Source organism: Plectropomus leopardus, chromosome 6, assembly GCF_026936395.1.
Source record: "Plectropomus leopardus strain MGB_pleo_1.0 chromosome 6, ASM2693639v1, whole genome shotgun sequence".
Lineage (NCBI taxonomy): Eukaryota > Metazoa > Chordata > Actinopteri > Perciformes > Serranidae > Plectropomus > Plectropomus leopardus.
This window is the reverse complement of record NC_142181.1, coordinates 15122419-15138672: the sequence shown is the minus strand read 5'-3', so window position 1 is coordinate 15138672 and position 16254 is coordinate 15122419. Positions and strand designations below refer to the sequence as shown.

Genomic DNA, 16254 nt, shown 5'->3' with positions numbered 1-16254 from the left:
CATCACATACAAAGAAAACATTTGACATTTTCAAATGCTTTTATTCTGTCAAATGTAAAAAAAACTAACAGTGCAAATCAGAATAAAAAGGCAGTACAACCAGTAACATCGCTTTAGTGATCGAGAATTCTCTTATAAATGCCCCACACAGAAGCATGGCAGTTATGGTTTCAATTTGATGCAAGGACAGATATAATTTTCCACTGTTGCTTCCCTGACAAGGTCCTGCATCTGACAGGCAAACACAAAACACTGACTCCTGTTTCCAGTTCCCTTTAAGTAAGAAAAGATTACCCTTCATTATTTGTCACAGCATGTACCGAGGCATTTTGATTTCAAGTTTGTGTCGGCAGTTACAGCTTGAATTAATTTGTTCATAAGCAGCTAATCAGTGATTGGTGAAATGAGGAAACATTTTTTTAAAAATTAAAGCAAAGTGGTTGTCTGGCATTCGAAATCCATGGCATCGAAAGAGCAGAAGTTTCGTTCCAAATCAAATCTGTAGATGGTATGTGTCAAAACTTGTGTTTTTCAATAATGTAGGATGAATAGATGCCTAATTTTACAAAATCTACAGTGGTCGGATGTTAAAACCACTTCTTCCTTTCATCCTGAGTTTACGGCACTACAGTTTGGGGATGGGATTGGCTGTGACTGCAATGCTCTCAATGGCACACTCGTCACTGCCCCGGCGGATTCGGAAGTAGCCATCCTCACCCCAGCTGGTGCTCCAGCTGTTCTTGACAATCCAGTACTTCTGTCCGGTCTTGTGGCAGCGACCATACCCGACCAACAGCACGGCATGGTTGGTCAGCTCGAAGGGATTGAAGGCGTCAGCGAGGCCTGTGTGGTGGTAGATGCCCTCCTTATAGTGCATGAAGTCAGGGTAGACCTGTGGAAGGATGGGGACACTTTATTTTAAGAGCTTTATCCTTATTTCAGTGACCCTTCAGTTCAAGTTGATTTCTGCAAGTCACAGTAGCTGAGTTTGGGCTAAAAAATTAAACAGCAAATTCTGACAAGTTAAACGCAACTTAAACTCTAAGCTGCATTGACAGAGCAAAAAACACACACTGTACGTGTAGAAATAGCAGTTAGAAAACGGAGCAGCTGTTGTACCTCAAAGGCCACTCCCATGGGTCCATTTTTGACCAGTTCCAACATCATGGCCGCCTCACTGCAGCCGCCATAAAATCCACCAACGTAGTTGTACTCCGCGGTGTAAATGCGGCCACAGTTTTGAGGAACATCACACGGAGAGTCTTTCCCGACATATGGAAAGCACGACTCATCCACAATGCCAAAATCCTGTATAAACTTTCCAATCAGGTATGGGAACCCGCCATCGCAACCTTAAAGGGGAGAGAAAAATATTTAGTGGGTGTGAAATTCTTAATTATCATTGTCAGGAAATGTTTTTGGAGGTTTTCTCAATTTTTTAACTGATTAGAATCTCTTTTGTGGTCCAAGATGGAAAAATGTAAATTTTCAGGACTCTTCAAAATGATTTTTTAAATGGCACTAATCAATGCAGTTATAAAACGCTTCATACACCTTCTGAAAAACACTTAAGCGCTACTTGTTCTGATTAGAAATAGCAGCATCCCAGAATTTTCTACATACAGCAGTACTGCACTTTTCCATGATGATCATAAAAGAATATTTAACTAAGTAGGTGAGACTGAGGGCCACTGTAACGCTTATTTGGTTTTTATGTCATGACTCAAAAACCTCTTGAGCAATAGGATACAATTTTTATCAGGGCAACTTGCAACATGTGTGTACTTATCCTTTGAGCAAGTAATTTGAGATTAATAACAAACAGTAAAAAACAGTATTATTAATAGGGCTTCAATTAATGAATATTTTCATCATCAATTAATCTTACAATTATTTTCTCAATTAATGGCCTGCTCTACGAAACGTCAGAAACATCCAGTCCAGTTTCTCAAAGTCTGAGGTGCTGTCTCTAAATATCTGGTTTTAAGGGTTAAATCCATCAGATATTTGGTTTAATATGTTATAAAAACAGAGAAAAACAGGAAATCTCTATATATGAGGGGCTAAATACACCATTGCCCCCGGTCTCCCCTACATCATGCACAATTTCTAACTACTGCCCGATTGATATCTGCAATATTCTGCTATTTTAATGTAAAAACTAAGTGATATGGTCAAGTCACAAGATTTTAGATGAGTTACTTTACCTTGAGAATACTCCGAACAGGAGACTACATGCTGGGGACTGAGGACAGGAGTCTCACTGTTGTTGGTGAGGATTCGAATACGAGCTTCCAGCATTCCCATGGTGGCAAAGGAGTAGCAGCTTCCACAGGATGCTGAAACACAATGTCAAAGATTTACACTTGAGTTAAACATACAACACCTCTGACACTGTCAACAAAATGGTCCAAAGATAGTCTACATATAGGGATATAAAAGCCTAATAAACTGGTAACTGGTGATGTATTCTTGAACAAATGTGCCATTGCAGTGCACAGTCAGCGCTGAAGTTTCTGTGATGTTCCTGCCCCAGTATACCTTTCCGCATTGCTTCTAATGCATAATAATGAAGCAAGGCACAGACACAGATACACTCATTAAAGTCACTGGTTAGAGTCAATAATGTGAGACTCCAGGTTCTCAATAAAATGCCCCGCAGAAACAAATTAGGTCAGAGAACAGAGGCTGTGGGGATTTGCAGGGTGGTTTAATTGTAGTAATGATTCACGTCAGGGTGACAGTGAGAACAGTTTTCATTTAGGTCCAAGACTTAAGTCTCTTAAGACTAATAAGATGTTACAACTTTAAATTAGAGATCTGTGCTGGTGGGAAAACTCTGCCATCCAAATATTTTAAAACATGATGTAATAAGTTTCTGATTAAGAAAAGTTTGTCACGTTCTTATAGGACTCATTATGAAGCTTTAAAAGGAATACTTCAGCCATAATTACCTACCCCATGTTATGTTGAATTGGTGAAGAAAACATTGCATGCATTTGGTGCATTTGGAATCGCACACTTTTCTATGTTTTGTCGGTACTGCAGCTGCCTTTACAAAGCATGTACTGCTGCAAGCAGTGTGCACACAATTGGGAAATACTACTTTGTCATGACATTGTGCCCTAAACTTTGACTCCATATCTGTTAACTTGGCGATAACGAACCCCATTTGCTGAGCTCGCTAGAGACAGAGGTCAACCTGCAGAGCTCTGCGTTTGTTACTTTGCAATATATGTAGTGTTGCAACTTTAAATAAATGCACAAATTGTAGATTTCACACAAATTCAGAAGTTGCATTTCATATACAGTGTCAATATTTTTTCATATCTATGTCCTTATTGTTATTTTGTTCAATTTAACAATTAGTATTCCTATAATTACTATTTGACTGATCATCAGTCACTTGAAGGTGCTGTAGTCTGTCATTGTGGCCTCTGACTCTTGTGAAAATCAAGCTGTCACTGTTTCGCTGCTCAGTCGATGCAACAAATCTTCTGCTGCGCAGAGGACTGTGGATCAGAAAAGCCAGAAAAGGATGCTGGCTTGCAAAGTGAGGCGTGATGCGTAGGATGTACTGGCACATACTGTATCTTTTTCTGGAATATTATATGGCATGCTAGTATGGGTATTAGATTGCAGTTTTTCCCCCTTAAATGCCTCCACGTGGAACATTGAATCCAAAAAAATTAGAAAATTCTCAATGAACTGGAGTGAAAGGGGGACTGTGTTTACCAAATTATTTCAAAACCCCATTTTCAAACTCGCCCACAATTCTTGCAGTATTATCCAAGTCTCATTTATCCAGCTGTATGCTCAGTACTTCTCACACTTCCTCATACAAGTGGTGTGCCAGGGCAAGCACATTTAAACTGCCGGTGAACTCCACTGAGCAGAGTAGAAACACACATGCATCCAGGCGTGTGAGTGAGACTGTTAAGGAAGTGTTTTTTACATAGTAAGGTTTTAAACAAAAATGCATGTTTTAAAAGCACTGAGCATACAACTGGATAAATTAAACTTCAAATTTACTGCACTAGTTGAGTGAAAGTTTGTACACAGTTGTTTTGATTTAGTTTTGCCGATTCAATCATTTTCTCAATTTTATTGGATTCCCTAAATAGATTTTTTTTCTCCGCAAATTCAAAGTTACACAGGGCGATTAACTGCTATGAAAATGATTTGTGAAGTATTCCTTTTATTTGCTACAATGCCAGATACACCTGCCTCTTCCCTTGAAAGTCACTGCTGGGTTGCCTGTGATGTTAAGACACAGGCAGACCTTTTCATCCTCAATCACACCAATTTTTGTGAAGTGAAATGGAACCTGCAAAATCCACCTGACTCGAAACGCTGAAGCAAAATAAGCTCCGCAGAACTGCACAGTGGCTTAGAGGGCTTCTATTGAGACTCTCCAGCCCTCTCCAGATCCTTAAACCCAGCCCTACAGAGGCCCTCTCAGACACTCAAACTACTCAGCACGCATAATCTCTCCACTCACACACCAGGCTGTGCAGAAACACAGGAGGAGAGCAGAAAGCAGACCCAGGCCTGCCAAGAGGGAGGCAAAGTAGCTGGCGAGCTGCTGTTCACTGTCTGCCCTCACCGACAGCTGCTCAAGTGTAAAAGTGCAGCTTTGTCTGCTTCCTGCAAGTCTTCTGATTGATTAGATACAAATTTCTAATATTCTGTGTGCACAGGTATAATACAGTTATCTGTCACTTAAAAGGTGGATTTTTTTTTTTTTAGATGTTTCGAATGAACCAACTTTGCACTCAACAGTAAAAATGACTGAGCTTAAAGGTTTCTGCGGGAAAGAAACTGAATGTCACCTTGGTTTCGCACAGGGCTGACAAAGTTAACACCATCAATGTTTCTCCAGTCCCAGTGCTCAGGGAGAGCTGCCGCCATCTTCGCTAGATTAGCATTCACAGGCATCGGGCGAACACGCCTAAAGCAAAAGCAAAGAATCACAAGAAAATGACACAGACTGATATAAGAGGACATGTTATCCATTTTAATACTGAGAAACAATGAAATCATCTAAGGAGTCATTGGTTCAGATGTTGGTAGTACTAGTATACCACATATAAAAGCAGTTTCAGACATCTCCTCGACTAGTTATTAATTTAGGAGCATAAATGACTAATTTATGCGCATTAATGTGTTTTCCTCCGTGGTAACAGTAAGAGAAATGCAAGTAAATACTCACGCGGGGATACGTGAGGCGGGCCCTCCCGCTCGATACTGCAGCTGCTTCAGAGTGTACATCTCATGCTCTGGGTAGGGTACTGCCTTCCAGGATTTCTGAACAGAGTTGATGGAATCAATGAAGTCCAGGTTGTGTTTGTATGGCTTCTGTTGCAGCCTGGAGGGTGAAAAATGTTACACATAAGCTTTTTTTTAAAACAGGGGCTCTTCTGCTACACAAACAGGGGAAAAAAAGACATCGCAAGCAGCTGTTGAGTTGATTTACATGTTACTTATGTTAGCTGGTTAACGTGCAGCTTTAACAAAACACCTGACAGTGTAATAACATATTAGAGTACCGCTGCAATATAACTTCTGTTAGTTTTATTTGGAATATAAAGACTTGCAAAGATGTTCTCCAGTTATTCATACTTATCTGAAAAAGTCTTTGCAAAGTGTTTTCAGGCTAACTCAGACTCTTCCAGTCAGCAACTACACCTGAAAGTTCACAGAAAGGACAGGCCGACTCCCAACACAATACAAGTTAGGTCACGGCATCCTCTCATGTACAGCAAACTTAATTGAAGTCCAGCCTCCACAGGCTTGTTTCAGTAGTTACTCTGAGGTAAACTATGCTGGATTGTTTGCTGATTCGTTTGTAAACACGCTCCCGAGTGAGAGTAAAAGCCAACCCCAGTTTCGCTCTCGTCTGGCATTACGCCTCACAATATTTGCATTTTTTTCCAGAGCTGTGTCTCTTGGATGGCTACGGCTTACAGTCTAGCACCTGGCTGCTAACTTTTTATAAAGCCCTGACCCCACCTGAGAGCTGTGAGCCCATAAACATCCCAAACATGGAAAATTAACAGAAAATACAGACAGACAGCAGTCTCTGGAGAATAATACAAAGCTACACATTTCTAGTTTGTATGTGATGCATGAGAGGCATTACATTAGTATGAGTCTATATACATTTTTTTAAACCCTGAAATAACAGGTGCAGAGTTTCACACCTTATACTGGAGAGCTGCCTGCCTGTGAGGAAAAAACAGTTTTGAAAGTGTAAAGGCATTCTGCCCAATCCTTGACCCCCCCCCATACAAACACACACACACACACACACACACACCTCAAATTCCTGTGATAAGCTTTATCAGTCAAGGGACAAACATACTGTAAACAGTAAAACACCTTGGAACACTGTAAAAAAAAAAAAATTAAAAAAAATAATAGAGAGAGCTGGGCTAATCTGAATTATTTTCATTATGTCAATACTAGTAGAATCAAATGCTGGAACAACGATGAAGACAAATGGAGAACTTAAACTGGGTAAATGTTTCGAACAAAATATACTATAATTATAATAATTTATTCATTTTTCTTTGTTTGATAATTTTATGGTGTTTCGTGGTTGACTTGAATGACAACAGTGGATACCACTGATTAACCAATCTAAATTTAAAAATATATATATATATATATATATATATATATATATATATATATATATATATATATATATATATATATATATATATATATATATATATATATATATACACACACTCAGATTCCTAGACATTCAAATAAATTTGAATCGACTGAAAACCTATAACTTGATAAAAACTTGGCTTCAATACAACTGGAACCAAAAAGAGTCCAAGAAGCAGCTTTATGTTGCCAGGAACTGAGTCAAGACTCATTTCTCAATTTAGACTTTGTTGTATTGCCCGCCCTGCAACATTTGTGCTTCAACATCAGATTTCTCAGATGTGAATTCAGATTCCTGGCCCATTTCCAAGGCTGAGGGTGAGCGAGGCTAACTCAGTCAGCATCAGAGGAGGAATTGAAAGTGTGGATTACAGCCGGGATGTCAAAACTGCAGAGTGCAGGGAAAGCGTGGATCAAAAATACCACCTGCGCTGCTAGTCTTTGTACATCTCTACCACTGGTATCTTGCTTGTGTTTGTTTGTGTTTGTCTACTTTGCATTTTGGAGGATGAACCAAGCAGTCATTATGTACGTACCTGCTGCTCATGAATGGTTTGTAATCTATTCGGGGTGGCGCTGATTTCACTCTTTTCCCTACAAAACAGGCCCAGTTGTTCCCCAGAACATCATGGACCCACCCTGGCAGGGTCTGGTCACAGTAGCTGGTCACCTTGGGGCCCTCTTCAGTGTACTGGATGTGTAGTGAGACAATCAGATTAGAGGTTGTTGTCCTTAAAATACTTTAAAAAGCAACTGATTTAAGATTAGATTATTGCATATGATGGAAGACTTTCAGTACATTATTCACAGAAGTTTGAGAAGGAATTCAGTTAAGCTCAAAGTCTAAAAACAAACATAAATATCTCTTTCACTAAATCCAGTCTAAAAAACGGGGAAGTGAACTTAGACATCAAAAATAATAACTGGTTTGAAGAAAGATGGACTGTGATACTTCCTCAACTCAATGTGGGAGGAACAGGAAACACTACATGAAAAAAAAACCAAACTTATACATAGTTCCTTACTCATTTCAGTCTGGCTTAGTGTACCAAAGATATGCATATTAGCCATCATATTAGATAAGGGCAGAGGAAACTGAGTGATCGTGAAATTAAACCACAAATGTCAGAGAGTTAAATGAGCTGAACTTTCACACACACAAAGTTTGTGATCAGCTGGGCTAACTCAATGAAGTTTAGCAGTGCATACAAAAGGCAACTTATAATTTAAGAATGGGATATTAAAAAGCATAATGCAAGCATTTTAAATGGGCCACATGGACTTGACCACCAAGGGAACTGCAGATTTCCCCATTGTGGGGTTAATAAAGGATTATCCTTTTTTATCAGCATCAAATACTGAAAATATCACTAATCTATGCATTTTTTACCTTGAAAAATGCGAACCATTTGTACCCATTTATGACCACTTCAAAGCCCTGGTTGTAGATGATGGTGAAGAAGCCGGTGTTTCCCAGCTCATCTGTGGCTACAGACAGTTTCTCCAGGGTCACAGTCACCGTGCTCTCCCCTGTAGCTGAGGAGGAACACCACAGCATGGAAATGTTGAACTGCAGTAAATGATCCAATTTCAAGGTCAACTCCATTAACAAAGACTAACTAACACTTAATTTTCTGTATTCTGGTGCATTTTAATGCACTAATGTGTGCTTTTTCTGCATCTATTGTGTTGAGGTCTTCAACTTCACCGAAATAAAAGTATTCGGCTACATTTTTATGTCTTTAATTGTCAATTTGTTTGCTTTATTTTTATTTACTTTCCTTTTCTTTTCTTTTCTTAGCTTAAGTATGTGGTGTCACTGCTAACCATAAGCTTTTATATGATTGTACCTTTAGTGTGATTTCCGTTTTCATATTTATTTCTTTCATAGTCTCTTTTAGGGGGTGAGAGGATAAGGGGAAATAATAAAGAAATAAAGAAAACATGAAAAAAAATGGAAGAAGATGATTTCTTCCATTTTTTTTTCATGTTTTCTCCCCTTTGCATGGTTGGTCTGTAATTTTTATGCCTTGCATTGCTCTTCCAAAAACAAACAAAAAAAAACCCCTCAAAAAACAAATATGGACTTAAACACAGAAGAACTCTACTCATTTAGACTAAAATAAATTAAAAATTGATCAATTAAATAAAAAAATGTTTATGGCAATTAAGACATCATATACTCAAATTTAGGACTATTAAATGATGTTTAAGGCCTAACATTCATAAAATTTAATTTAAGGAATTTTAAGGACCTGCAGACACCCTGTGGTAGGGTAATGATAGATACTGACATGAAAATTAACATAACTGAATTGAAGACATTTAAAGACTTTTAACATTTGGTGCTTTGTAACAGTGTTAGCTAGCTTTAAGCTTATTTTCATCTGTAGTCATTTGGCAGGTCACAATTTAAGCATAAACACAAACTAATGAAAGGCATCAACTTGCAACAATAAACACAATATCAGCAACAAGAGCATGCAGTAAAAAGACACTAATTTAGGATAAATATGCATTAAGTATACACCAGAAAAACAAACAGAGGAAGTGCTCAGTGAAGCGTCAGGGAATCCCCTATTTTAGTCTCTGTCCGACCTGAAAACTTTCTTTCAGCAGGCCCAAACATGTCACATGATTTCCACACTGCGATACTGACAGACTACTTCCGTCACCTCTGACCTGTCCCATGATGTGAGCAGTTTATAATGTACTGTGATCTTTACCTTCAGCCGAGCAGTTGATGGTCTTGTCATGTCCTCCTTTGGACAACTGGAACTCCCATGTCCCCAGCAATTCCTCATAGCTGCAGTTGGCTGGTGTGTCAGCCCAGGACCCTTCAGCCCAAAGCAGGAGCACACACACGAGCACGCCGCTCAGCCTCATCTTCACACACAGCTAGCTACACACACACGCGCGCACCTTGAGAACTACACAGCCAGATCTGTGTCTTCTGATAAACACAACAGTTTGACCCCTGCTGTCTCTCCGCGCCACCTGCCCCACTAACTTCTGTTAACCTTTGTCTCCTGACTGCTATTTATGCAAACTTTTAACAAAGACACACAGTAAGCTACTACGGTCAAGATAAGTAACTGAAGCGAAACAGCGCAACGTACGTGCGCACAAGTAGCTACCAGTTGAGCCGGCTAGCTAACGCGCTTGAACATATTTTGAGACAAAATAAAAGAGTATTTCCAAAAGTTTAGCTCCTGTGTATTGATTTAATTGTATGTATACGAGTGCTCAGAACAATATACGTATCTTATCGTGACTTTTGAACTCGTCCTCTTCCAGTCTGGCTCATATTTTCAGCAAACAAGGAACAACAGGACGGTGACTCTCTCGTCTTTCACAGTCCTTTGTCTGCTCTGCTGTTTGGTTTCGTTTTCCTGGTCATATGACCCGCCAGCTGTGAGCATGCGCAGTAGACACGAGAAAAGAACCGCTGGTGTCGCTCGTTTAACTTAATGACCGGTAATATCTGTGATTGGAGAAAAAAAGGTGTTCATTGACTTCTTTATTTCAGCTCATTATGTAATTATGTTACCTTTAAGTGATATTTTGAGTTGAATATAAACAATATATACAGAACTTGTGCTTGCTGGTTGCTCTACTTGCTTTCATGCTCTTATTTGTGACCTTTACATATGCTTTTATTTAGATTGTTTTTATCTGTTTTTATGCTAATGCCTTTATCTTGTTGCACTTCAAATGTAAAGTGCATTACAAATAAATTTATAAATAAATAAAAATACAATTATTATTATTATTATTATTATTATTATTAGAATAAGAGGTATTTGTAGGAATCTTAAAAGTGGTGTCTGAAGGTTTTTTAAAATTGCTGAATAATAAAGAAATAATATAGAAAATGCAAACAATTGTACAGATAGATGTAGTAAATTATATTTATCTTATGGAAAAGATTACTTTCTGTCTTTGCCTTCAGAAAAGTGTGTTAATTGGGCTCAGCTGGGTGAAATATGTAACACCTTTACAGCCAGATTTATTGGATAAATAATTGTTTATTTTTTGTCACACTTCTATGTGGTTTTTCTTGGGACTCTTCCTTTCCAAATCATGGCCCTGGTGATTTAAAGTGGTAAAATAAATAAATAAATAAATAAATAAGGCAGTTTCACTCTAAGAAATCACAGTTTTTCTGACTCTCAGGTTACAGAGGCGCCTTAGATAGCCTTATCTAGAGCCAGTGTTTAAATTCAGAGTTACTCTAGAAACAGGAAGGGGCAACATATTGGACTCTGTGCACGAGGATCCGCTTCCTATCGTCGATACAAACAGCTCATTCTAAGATAACAGCAACACAATGATTTATATTTTCAGGTGATTATACATTCAAGAAAACATACTTATTATATGATGTTCCATATCTGCCAATTTATCACCCTAAATCAGACAAACTAAACCTCATATCTCTTCATAATCAGCTGTTTTATGACTGCACGTGCACTCAGCTATGGTAGAGTCTAATAGTTGTTTTTTAAAGACACTTTGGTTAAATAGATCTCCATTAGTAATTTGTTCATGTATCAACAGTGAAACATCAACAGGGTGCGTGATGCCTTGTGTGATGAGCCAGAAAGACCAAATGACATCGCATCAGGAGCTGGCTGCGGGTGGAGTGGCAACAAATTGCGCTACACATAGAGGCTCACCCAGAGGTGATCTGAGGTTGATCCTGGAGTGTTGAACATACTGAGCCTCAAAAGTGACCTTTTTAAATTAGTTTGTGCAAATATAACATTAATGTCTTGTTGATATGTTTTTCTTTCTTTGACTCTGCTGTTTAGTTTGTGTTTGTCACGATAATAATGATGTGGTATCGTAACTATCCCTGTTTTAATTTTCTCCTGAGTGTGATCAGAGTCAACTTTCCTGCTTGCGTGTGTGTGTGTGTCACAGCATCCCCATAGGTCTGTATTAAAGGGGTTAAAGAGCTTTTTTTTTTTTACCAGCAGGCACTTAAGGGAAGTACTGGAGGCTTTGATCACCATAGTAACCATGACATAGACTGACTCATCTCCTTGACAGACCATAATAAGCACTCATCTGAAGAAGGGACTGAAGAGGTATTAGTCATGCAGTCTCATTAGTGCCATTACACTGTGTTTGTGTGGAAATGTCTGTGTGTTAGTGTGGGCACATGTGTATGTTGTTGCGTTTATGTGGCTGTGTGCGCCTATGCAATAACGCCAAATAGAGGAGCAGGGAGACGGAGGGATGATGTTATGAATGTTAACAGCCTGAACCCACTGAGCTCCCTCGAAGAGTGACTCATTGAAACTCCTGTTTCAATCTTGATATTGTTCCCGCTTCCACTGGCAGGAAATTAAAACTCAAGTGACTTTCAGTTCTGCTATTTTGGCACCCACAGATTTGTTCCCAGCTCGCATGGCTTCCTCCTTCCTTCCATCACACGTTCTCCTACTCTGTCATGCCTTTTCTGTTTCTCTCCTCGCCATACTTCCGAATGGTGTTATTTATTTTTTTTGTGCATGTCTCCCCATCACACATTCACACAAACTGCTGCTTTGTGTACGCACTAACCTGTTAACACGCCCACTCAGTTATTTTCTTGATGGACTGATTGGTTTATGAAATGTCATGAAGAAAGAAAGAAAGAAAGAAAAGTTTCTATGGGCCCAACAGAATGCCCCATGGATGGCGTTTTTCTGTAGGCCAGCCTGAAAGCCAACTTTGCCCTGCTTCCCTTGTCAAAAATACTGGGTTTTCTCCATTTGATTTTGGATCATTGCAGAAAATTCAGTGGTAAACAAACATTTACGATACTTACAAGCTTAGTTCCAATCTTCACTAATGAACACCACTTTCTGTCTTCGTCCAGTCAGCTGCTACCTTTTTTGGTATTTTTACAGTTAAATTAAGAGGTGTACATAACTCATTGTTGCTGAGCCTCTGCCACTGCTGAGCTTTCAAAGCAAGTGACATGAATAAATAGAAATAGTGAGTCCAACAAAAGTTCAGCTCAAAACGGCAGCGGTGCGTCACTTGCAACCAGTTGGGACATCCCAACAGATTTTCTACTCCTATATACAATGCAATTAAACTGATGCTTACTACTTGCTTTCAGTTAGGACACAGTGTAAGAGCAAATACAATAAATAATAATGTAATCCCTTCAAGTAATCTATTATATAAGACAGTGACTGTATTCAGAATTCCAGCAATTTAAACTGTAGCTGTAACTAAATACAGTTACAATTTAGTTACTTGTATCCAGTTAACCACAGAATTATGTATTTTTGCTTGAAAAATGACTTAAATGATTGCTCCAGCTCTAGGATGTAGGTGTATCTATAATATGTGTACCTTTACAGGTGTGTAGTATGTGTAAGAGCATAAGCATACCATCTGCATTTCCCTTCGTATTCTCTTCGCAGTTTCTTGCGGAGTCCCTCTGGTGACATTAGTTTCTCATTCGCTAGCACATAAAAAAAAATTCCTTCCTTGAAACTGCAGCAGCCGTTTGAGTCTGATCTATCCTCTATTACACATTTATGCAAATTTAAACTCTGAATAAATTACTGAAATTAATATGAGTGTAATAATAAAAGCAATTTATGAAACCGTTCGCTCCGCTCCTCAGTTCAGACAAGTTGAGTCATGTTCGAAGCTGTAAATACCTGATGAACATCTGTGACTAAACTGCCTTTAATTCAAACATTAACATGCTGTTTGAAAGCCATTAAACTCCTTATGTGGCTTATGGTAAGACTTTAGCTGTTCAATCATCTTGTAGCTTCACTTGATGGGAGAGAACATTTCTTACGAACATCATGTGCTTTTTCTGTCTTTTCTCACATATTCATCATTGGGAAAAAGGAGGCAAGAGCATCATTTCATTAAGTTGGAGGTGTGGGTGGAGCCACTTCATGACAGAGTGGGGTTGGCCACTCCAGCCCTTTGGTGTTAATGTTACATCCTTCACATTTAAATTAAGTCCTCTGGAGGGGCTCCACGGTCAGTTACCTCGGCCATACGCAGACACCTACACACAAGAGAGCTGTGTGCTGTGGAATGAAATGCTCTCACCTCATACATATGCATATGCCCACACATACATGCCATGTATATACACGCAGTGAATATACAGTATGCATCCACGCACACTCATGCACAGTCTGACTCTCACTGTTAACCACATGCTGCCATGACACCCCTAGCCCACACATACTTTATATATAGGACCTGCCTGACGAACCACAACATGCCATTCATATGGGAACAAACAAAACTAATCACAGTAAATGGACATTGTTGGATATTGTATGATGATTACTCACTACTTCCTGGTTTTATGCTATTCTCTTCTTTTTAAAAGCCATGCAAAATGTCCCAATACAATTACAGGAAGTCAAATGTACCCTCAGAGATTTTCTAAAATGAAAAAAAAAAAAACACAGCTCACAGCATGTTTGGGGGTGTAGATAATTAGGGAATTAAGTGCCTCAGAAGAGTGATGTAACATCATATCTAACATCCTCAGATACAATGTAAAGCATCAGAAATCAAACCTCTGTGTCTATATGTTGCTTTTCACATCAGGCCCAGTCAGAGTTTGATTTACTTGAAGCATGCCAGCTGAAGCATTTATGGATGACCTTCGTGTTTGAACGTGTGGCAAATAACATTGTAGTTATAGGAATAGTTTGACATTTAAAATCTCCCTAATTGTTTCCTTGTCAAGAGTCAGAACTCTCTGAATAAGGAGCGAAGTACAGCCAGCAGCCAGTTAGTTTAGCATAAAGACAGGAAAAGGGGAATCAGCTAGTCTGGCTTTACCCAAAGGTAACAAAATCTGCCTCCCAGTACCTCAAAAGCCAACGAATGAACACAATATATCTGGAATCAAAGACTTTCATTTTCACTATGATTGTCAAGCAACCAGCAGAGCCTCCAGGAAGTTGAATTGATAGTTAACTCCAACATAAAAAATACATATATTTTCTTCTTAACTGTAATTCAATTTATCAGTCTAGATTGTTTTGATGCTAAGTGCTAAATGCTGCAGATATCCGCAGTAGAGATGTCTGACTTCTCTCAAATATAATGTAACTATTGAACTTGGCTTGTTTGGCTGAGAGCACAAAATTACATTTGAAAACTCAACAGCAATGTCTCATTCCAGAAATCATGTCCCAGTTACTCATGATAGTCAGCAGACATTGTTGTCAGGAGTTTCATTTAGGAACTGTTTTCTTTTTACAGAACTACACATGCCAATTGTATCACTGTGCAGAAGGAAGTGTCCATCTATTGCTAGCTCACCTAGCACCACAAAACTTTCTAACATTACAGCTCAGCCGAGGAGCACGCCATTAATGTTTACATTTTGCACTGTCAAGAGCACAGGCCTCTTGACCTCTTGTCCTCTTGTCCAACAAACACTGTGGATTATCTTAAGTGACTGCCTCATGATTTCTGGAAAGAGACGTTGACTTTTTTTTAAATGTATTTTTTTGGGGGTGGACACTTTAAACACCACAAGCCAAGTGCCATCTAGTTCCATCTCTCTGAAATTTTTCTAAGAAACTACTGCAAACTTAAGTTTCTCTTTGGTTTGTTGTGGAAAGGCAAACTGAGCAGCTGCTTAAACCCTGCAACCAGCAGAAACTGCCATACAAACTGACAATGTATCTGATATTGTTATTGTCTTTCTATGACAAGATATGTTGATCTCAGTAGAGAATTTATTTTTACCCAGATTAATTACTGTCTTTCACTGATTTCGTTTCCAGTATTCATTTCAGCATCAATAATTACTGATGAGTAGCTAAAAAGCAAAGTCAACTTTCCATACCCCATTTACTAACCTGGGTCTTCAATTTAAGTCAGTGATATAGGAGAGTAAACTGGAAACATCCTATAGATCGTCCCATAGCACTGACACTGATTAATTACATCAGAGATGCAGAGGCAACTCAGATGATTATTGAGCATTAAATCAATACATATTCCTCTGGAGACAAACATGGGAGCATCCCACAGGAGACAACCAAGATAAATATTGATCCAGTCATGATACTTTATTAAAGCCATCAATGACGGAGCAGAGCTGATGGGTGTGTTTTTGAACGTATTACGTGCACTACCTGAATCACTTCAGTTGTAACAAGATAACAATTTCTACATGTTTGCCTTTTATTTTGTCCTCTTTTTTGTCTTCATTGCCTTTTCATCCTTCCCATTTATTTGAATAGCAAGTCATTTGCTACAAGTTAGAGATTTCACTTTGGAGAGAACATTTTCTGTAATGAAAGGTGAAGAAAGAAATACAAGGATGGTCACAGAGGGAAATAGACCTACACGAGGGGAGGGGGGGTAGAGAATGAAAGACGGCAGGGTAATTTCATTGTCTTGACCTGTGTGCCTTCAGTTAAATGAAATGTTTTAGGGGCTGTTTCATAGCGGAGCTGTGTCACTCTGTCATACTGGCTGTCAGTGTGTTACTGAGAGGGATGGATGAGGCAGTGACGGTTCTAAGGAGGAGCATGTGTATCACTAGTCTTTTGGAGAAACAAACCCAAA

At 38.9% G+C, this 16254-nt stretch overlaps 1 protein-coding gene across 1 annotated transcript; it reads right to left on the bottom strand.

Moving 5' to 3' along the window:
• Positions 1–20: 20 nt before the first annotated feature.
• ctsc (cathepsin C) lies at positions 21–9729 on the bottom strand. Its single transcript, XM_088078853.1, has 8 exons — positions 9408–9729; positions 8072–8217; positions 7218–7372; positions 5213–5368; positions 4833–4951; positions 2208–2339; positions 1120–1352; positions 21–892 (listed from the first exon to the last, which is right to left on the bottom strand). Exons 1-8 carry the CDS (start codon positions 9565–9567, stop codon positions 626–628), a joined length of 1368 nt encoding a protein of 455 aa, XP_087934979.1. The 5' UTR covers positions 9568–9729; the 3' UTR covers positions 21–625.
• Between the last annotated feature and the right edge of the window lie 6525 nt (positions 9730–16254).